At 39.0% G+C, this 7,754-nt stretch overlaps 2 protein-coding genes across 4 annotated transcripts in view; one reads left to right on the plus strand and one right to left on the minus strand.

Annotated features, from left to right (window-relative positions):
- LOC108428288 (phospholipid scramblase family member 5) overlaps window positions 1–7,754 on the minus strand; it is a 36,038-nt gene that overhangs the window by 10,746 nt on the left and 17,538 nt on the right. The window lies entirely within an intron of this gene.
- eif4e2 (eukaryotic translation initiation factor 4E family member 2) overlaps window positions 1,610–7,754 on the plus strand; it is an 11,167-nt gene continuing 5,022 nt past the window's right edge. For 2 of the 3 annotated variants that reach the window (XR_001857917.2, XM_017699174.2), the window contains exons 1-3: window positions 1,715–1,864; window positions 4,470–4,581; window positions 5,788–5,922. Coding sequence is in view for 2 of the 3 variants with exons in the window: in XM_017699174.2 (XP_017554663.1) it covers window positions 1,845–1,864; window positions 4,470–4,581; window positions 5,788–5,922 (267 nt within the window). In the remaining variant the exon portion in view is untranslated. Of the gene's footprint in view, window positions 1,865–4,469; window positions 4,582–5,787; window positions 5,923–7,754 lie in introns of all 3 variants that reach the window. The other variant, XM_017699175.2, reaches the window with a different exon arrangement.

Consider the following 7,754-nt stretch of genomic DNA (forward strand, 5'->3'; position numbering starts at 1 on the left):
AAAGACTTGTTAAACCTTTAAGGAAAGCTGTATCGAGAGCGCAGAGGTTAAAGACCCAAAGTGGTGTTCTGTTGTGCAGTCCTGAACTGAGGTACTGAAAACTGTAAACCTGTATTTTGAGAATCAGAGCTGTGTATCCGGTTCTTCCACATAAACCTACTTGAGTGATCCATTTTCACAACATGTATTTGTCATATACTGTTATTCACAACCAAATTGGAATTTTCCTTTTAATGTAAAAAATTACACTTAATATGATTATATTGAATTAGAGCCATTTTAAATCAATGCTAGAATGATCTACATACTGTGTATATTCCAGAGGACAAAATTGAACATTTATTTTGAATTTTTATTATCAAATTAAACAATGAAAATCTAGAAGTGGAAAAATTAGCTATACTTAAGTGGAAGTATAAGTGCTTTGTCAGAATCTTACTAATTAAAGTGGATGTATAGAGGCACAAATGAAAATATGAAGGTAAAAAAAATACATAATATGCATGATAGACAAACTCAACTACATAAAAGTAAATGTACATTTCTAAAAGCTTTTCTTTGCTGTGTGGTGCAGCGACTAACAGCCAAAATTCCTTCCACAAAGACAAGTTTGCATAGTTGTGGGCGGTTTTATTTTAAACTGCAACAATCAAATAAAATACATGTAAACACAGCTGAATAGATTAATAAATAGCTGAATAAATTTTTCAGTCTCTAAATGACCTTAAAGCACCTGTTTACCTCACAGAATGTCTATTTATGTTCCAGCACAAGATCCTAGACCTGCAGATACCGGCCTTCTGGAGATAAAATACATAAAACCATAAAATGCAGAAAACGTTTCGAGGCCTCTTCCAGTAATTTTGCTTCTCAACTGAAACTCAATTCCACCTTTTATAAGAAAGTCAAGCTCAGTGCTCACTTTTAAGATACATCTGAAATGTGTGCCTTTGTGCTATTGTTTAATTCAAATTCCACCTCTCTTTGGGATTTAGTTTTATTTGATGTCATCTTATAGGATTTTAAATTAATACAATTAAAGCACTTTGAGCTGCCAGCAGCATGAGAAGTGATATATAAATAATTATATTATTATATATATTATCCATAGAGACTTATAAAAATAACTCAATGTCAAAATAATTTTTTTTCTCGAAATATCGGCTTTTAACATGATTTTGTATCTCACCATAATGACTTAATATACCACAGTAATTGCTTATCACACTACTTTGACAGAGTATCTTACAATCTCAAGGAAATAATTGAGACACTAAGTCAATATTTCAGGAAAATAAGTCATTTAGATATTAAGTCAATACGTAAGATAATTATGTTGAGAAATGCATTCAATAATTCAGGAAAATGAGTCATTACTTCAAGGTGACGTCAATATTTCAAGAAAGTAAATCGCTTCTTTAATTTCTTGTCATTTTTTTACATACTGTACAGTAAAAATGTCGCTGTTTAAAAAAACAGAAGCGCAGGCGCTGATTCTTGTTCAGTGAACAGACTTTTATTAGTTCCATTAGCTGAAATGTGTGAAGCAGCTGGTTTTTCTTTCTTTCTTTCTTTTGAGCAGCTTCGTTTTTCACGGTGTGCTGGAGCAGAGAAGGAGAGAAAGCAGTTGGGAACGCGCTTCCACCGGGGAGCAGCATCTGGCTCCAGACGTCCATTTAAACGAGCTCCTCAAAACGTCTCCGAGGAAAATTTCCACTGCAAGCGTTGCTGTGCGCGCGCCTGCGGGACGCGATGCTCGTGCCCGCCGCGAGGTTGCGCGCGTGCGCCGCTCTTCCTGCGGATTCGACAGGACCGAGAGCGGAGGGAGTCCAACCCGGAGGAGAATGAACAACAAATTTGACGCGTGAGTAAAACTAAAGCGCCAACAACACCTACAGGCGTCGTTCAGTAGAGAGTCGCCGCGCTGTCGGACCACAGTCCGCTGCGCGGGTCCTCACTGAGGGCGCCGCTGAGAGAGAGGTGTGTCTGCACGCACACGCGTGTGCTGAGAGCTCTGCTGAGCGCATGACCACACGCTCGCATGTGCGTTTCCAGCTGAAGTAAACGCGGATTAAGAGCACACTGAACCCAGTGTGTGCTCGTCTGTCTGAGCGGCGTCGGCGTGCACTGTAAACAAGTCCAGCAGCTGTGTGGCCTCGCAGGCCGGAGCCTCATCCCCGGGTTATGAGTGCGTGTGCAGCGCGGGCAGGTGCTCCGGGAACGCGGCGTCAGCCAGCTTTCCTAACCGTTCTCAGCTTTCCGTATGGCTCTGTCCTTCAGCCTCACAGACGGGCTTTCTCTTCTCATATTTCTCCTGGGTGGACACGTCTCGGATAAATTTACACTTTGAGAAACTTGTCAGCACAACGCGCGCTGCCCAGGGTAGTTTTCTACAGTGTAGAAGATGAAAGTGTAGATGGAGCATAAATGAACTGCGCCCGTGTCACACTAACTGTTAGTTACTCCTGAGTGCAGAACAATGTGGGGTCTTCTGCCTGACCACCGCCTTAGTTTACCGCTGGACTGAATTATAGTCATAAACACGATACTGTTCACATGTTTGGAATCACTTCATATTAACTTGTACAGTGTTGGCTTGTCTAGACACTGAAGAGTAACTAGTTTATTTAGTATTTCAGGTATTTGGGGAACACAAAAATGATAAATAATACACTGTAATTATATATGAACAATTTATATGATCTGTTTACAGTCTGTTTTTTTTTTTTTAGCTATCTTGAGATTTGAACACCACTCTTGATATATGAAGCATTCTGGGTGTTATTTTTATTCTAAGTTAATTTCTGATGCTGTCCGCCTTTCTCAGTCATTATAGAACGTCCACATCCCATCCCACGTCCATCTGGACGCCTCTAAAAATATGTCTTTTTATATCTGTGTTATACATGCATCTGCAACTAAATTGGTTTTACAGTTTTGAAAACTGACTTAAAATGTTATAAAATTATACACATACATACACACCCACAATTTAGACCTAAAAAGCTGTTCCTCTAGAAAAATGCTGATATTACAATAAAGACAATAATGTTATTACAGTAAGAAGTGATTTTACTTGTGTAAATGGGTTTATTCAACCATTTCCATGCATCTCCTGAAAGACGTCTAATATTATTTGTAGTTTTCATCCAGTACCTAGTTTGTCTAATCAGTGCTTCACTGAATTAAATCAGGCATGCTACTGCTGAATTTAACAAATGAATGTGATAGACGAGGCATCCAGGAGACTTTGAGGAGAATCAGACTTTGTTCTTTTAACCAGCTCAGAAGATGTCAAGTACTTTTTTAAAACCAAGATATTTTTGTTCCATTTTACTGTTTTTATCTTTGTCTAGTTGTATTTATTCTAATTATATTTTTTACAAGCACAAACACATTCACTGCTGAGCTGAGATAAAAGGTTTTAAATGATGTGTTTAAGTGTGTAAGACTTGCACAGCACTGCATATGCTCGGTTGAATGTCAGAAGTGTATATCAAATTGACCTGAAAATCAGCACTTTATTTAAGCAGAATTAAGCAGCCAAGTTCCAAAGTCACTGGCTTGTACGCTGCCTCAGAATTGCAAAACTATTATTTGTATGAATGGAAAGAGTCTCAAATTGCATCAGCAAAAAGCAATGGGTGCAAGCAAAACTCAACAATTAGGATAAACAAAACACTTAGAACAGGTTGCCTGAGCAGTTAGTAAACACCACAAAAATAAGGTCTTAAAAATGACCACAGAATTTACTCAGCATCTCTGAGTCCACACACAAATTGTACAGTGTGAGCTGCAGGGCTGCCATTCAGAGATCACTGGTAACCAAAGCCAACAGATGAAGATGATTAACCTGTGAGGAGCACAAACTCTGGACTTCATCATGATTTCATATTTTATATATGTCCATTTTATGTATGCCTATGTTGTTAAGTTCATGAAAACCAGGATGAAGTCATGATCTCCCCAATCACCAGTTCCCAACATCCCTGGGCCTTCATGAGGCCTTCAGCACAGAGTTCCTCCTCCTCCTCTTCTCAAAGAAATAGAGGCTTTTCATCTTTAAGAATGGCCAAATATTCCACTCTATATATTTGTGGTTCCTTGCATAAAACATTTTAAATGGAATTTTTGGCTTTAAGTTTTCTCTTTACCTTAGTTAATCTGTGTAAAAACAAACAAAAAAAAACAAACGTGGGAAGTGAACGTTTTTTGGGGGGCTATTGCAGAATTGAAATATGAATGTATACTAATCTGTATATTAATCACTTAAGCAATTAAATTAAGATTAAGCATTACAAGAAGGACTAGTTTCTATGAAGGCCAGTCCACCCTTTTTTTTATTGGTCAATACAAAATGTTATTGTTTCTCAGTTTTGCATGTGAAGTGAGTTTTCTGGTTTATGTTCTGTTCTGTGGGAGATGCTTTTGCCACTGTTTCTGAGATTTTTCTTCTGTCTGAAATACAGTCTGAAAGATGACGATAGCGGAGATCATGACCAGGACAATGGCTCACCGAAAGACAGTGAGAAGGAAAAAACTGAGGATGAGGAGAAGGACCAAAACACTACCAAGAGGAAGGTAAGTGTATACGTGTGTTACTTTAGCCATTAACTTTGTAAATCGTAGCAGGGAAGTTTATATTCAGAAAAGCAATAAACTCCTTAAAACTGTCATTTGTTTTAGAGTTTCCTTATCTTAGAAAAACAAATTTCCCTTTTTTGAAATGAAGTAGCCAAATAATGAAATAATATACAGACTTCAAAGTCAAAATCTGAAATCGCACCATTCACTAATGAGTCCAGCCTGTTTTTCAGCTCATTGTTTCTGTTACGTCATGAGAATCAGCTCATGTGTATATCTACCTTTTCAGCCTACAGAGGTTTAGCCCTCCCTGTTCATGTTGGAGTTTTAGAGCTTCAGTCTGGACTTCCTTTTGAATGAAGCACAATACAGTACACACCCATTCATAACAGGGCTCATTTGTTTTATATTAGTCTTAAAGGCACAGTAACAAAAAGAATGCTTGTTTAAGAGAGAGGTTGGAAAATGGTGGCATAAAAATGAATTAATTGAAACAGCACAGTGGTTGTTAGTAAAGCTCAAGAGAAAAAATAACCCCCGAGTTCATGAAAGACTTGGCAATAATTTGCCTCAATTCATAAAGGGAATACAAAACAGGAAAACAATCATGTGTTTTTAGAATTCAGAGCTACGTTGAGAACTGTTAAATGATTAATGTATTGTAAATGTCTGGTCAAATTAATTTTACATCAATGTGGCTGTTTTGTAAGAAATTCTGAACATATATTGTCATAACATGCTATAATATATATTACACATGCTCTGCAGCTTTCTCTGTCATTTTGAAATGATTTACAGCTCCGTTCATCACACATCTAAACACACCTAAAAAGTTCTTTAGAGTTTCCTACAACTTCATTCAAATCTATACATTTGCAAAAGTCTAGTAACCTATTAGAATATTTTTATATACAGCAAGTGTTTATTTCCTCAGAAAAAAAAATATTAGAACAAATAAAGTAATATTAATACAGTAAGTAGTGATTTTAAGGATGTCTGTGTGTTTGCTTAACCATTATTCGACCTCTGGATGACCTTAGTAATTATAGCTGTCATCTGGTTTGGCTGGTCAAGCCTTCATTAAGTTAAATATAAAATGTAATTAATCTATGAGATTGCTGGGGGCATCCAGAGAGACTCTGGATCCAAACCTGTGTTTTCCTAACTAAATAACCATGTGTGTGTGTGTGTGTGGTGTTTCAGCCTGTGGTTCCTGGCGCAGGGGAACACCCTTTGCAGTATAACTACACATTCTGGTACTCTAGGCGAACCCCAGGCAGACCAGCCAGCACACAGAGCTATGAACAGAACATCAAACAGATTGGCAGCTTTGCTTCGGTTGGTTGGTCTCTCTCTCTCTCTCTCTCTCTCTCTCTCTCTCTCTCTCTCTCTCTCTCTCTCTCTCTCTCTCTCTCTATCTCTATCTCTATCTCTATCTCTATCTCTATCTCTATCTCTCTCTCTCTCTCTCTCTCTCTCTCTCTCTCTCTCTCTCTCTCTCTCTCTCTCTGTCTGTCTGTCTGTGTCTCTCTCTCTCTCACACACACACACACAGTCTCTGTCTCTCTCTCTTTCTGTCTGTCTGTCTGTCTCTCTCTCTAAGCCTAACATTATGCTGTCTCCATACATCACATAACCAGTAGCATTAACTTTCATAATTATAGACATATACAGTGGGTTGCAAAAGTATTCATACCCCTTGAACTTTTCCATATTTTGTCACATTACAACCACAAACATAAATATATTTCACTGGAATTTAATGTGAAAGACCAACACAAAGTGGTATACAATTGTGAAGTGGAAAGAAAATTATACATGAATCAAAACATTTTTTACAAATAAAAAACTAATAAGTGCGACGTGCAAAAGTATTCAGCCCCCTTTTCCCTGAGTGCAACCAATTGCATTCAGAAGTTGCCTGATGACTGCTAATGACTCAAAAGGGTCCACCTGTGTGTAATCTAATCTCAGTACAAATACAGCTGCTCCGTGACGGCCTCAGATGTTGGTTAAGAGAATATTGGGGAGCAAACAGCATCATGAAGTCCAAAGAACACACCAGACAGGTTAGGAATATGGTTTTGGAGAAGTTTAAAGCAGGCTTAGGTTATAAAAAGATTTCCCAAGCTTTGAACATCTCACGGAGCACTGTTCAATCCATCATCCGGAAATGGAAAGAGTATGGCACCACAGTAAACCTGCCAAGACAAGGCCGTCCACCTAAACTTACAGGCCGAACAAGGAGATCACTGATCAGAGAGGCAGCCAAGAGGCCCATGGTGACTCTGGATGAAATGCAGAGAGCCACAGCTCAGGTGGGGGAAACTGTCCACAGGACAACAATTAGTCGTGCACTACACAAATGTGGTCTTTATGGAAGAGTGGCAAGGAGAAAGCCATTGTTAAAAGAAAACCATAAGAAGTCCCGTTTGCAGTTTGCCAGAAGCCATGTTGAGGACACAGCAAACATGTGGAAGAAGGTGCTTTGGTCAGACGAGACCAAAATAGAACTTTTTGGCCACAATGCAAAACGCTATGCGTGGCGGAGAAATAACACTGCACATCACTCTGAAAACACCATCCCCACTGTCAAATATGGTGGTGGCAGCATCATGCTCTGGGGGTGCTTCTCTTCAGCAGGGACCGGGAAGTTGGTCAAAGTTGATGGGAAGATGGATGGAGCCAAATACAGGGCAATCTTGGAAGAAAACCTGTTGGAGTCAGCAAAAGATTTGAGACTGGGGCGGAGGTTCACCTTCCAGCAGGACAACGACCCTAAACATAAAGCCAGAGCTACAATGGAGTGGTTTAAAAAAAAGAATATTCATGTGTTAGAATGGCCCAGTCAGAGTCCAGACCTAAACCCAATTGAGAATTTGTGGCAAGATCTCAAAACTGCTGTTCACAAACGCTCTCCATCCAATCTGACTGAGCTTGAGCTGTTTTGCAAGGAGGAATGGGCAAGAATTTCAGTCACTAGATGTGCAAAGCTGGTGGAGACATACCCTAAAAGACTTGCAGCTGTAATTGCAGCAAAAGGTGGCTCCACAAAGTATTGACTCAGGGGGGCTGAATACTTTTGCACGTCGCACTTATTAGTTTTTTATTTGTAAAAAATGTTTTGATTCATGTATAATTTTCTTTCCACTTCACAATTGTATACCACT

The sequence above is a fragment of the Pygocentrus nattereri genome, chromosome 19, assembly GCF_015220715.1.
Source record: "Pygocentrus nattereri isolate fPygNat1 chromosome 19, fPygNat1.pri, whole genome shotgun sequence".
Classification (NCBI taxonomy): domain Eukaryota; kingdom Metazoa; phylum Chordata; class Actinopteri; order Characiformes; family Serrasalmidae; genus Pygocentrus; species Pygocentrus nattereri.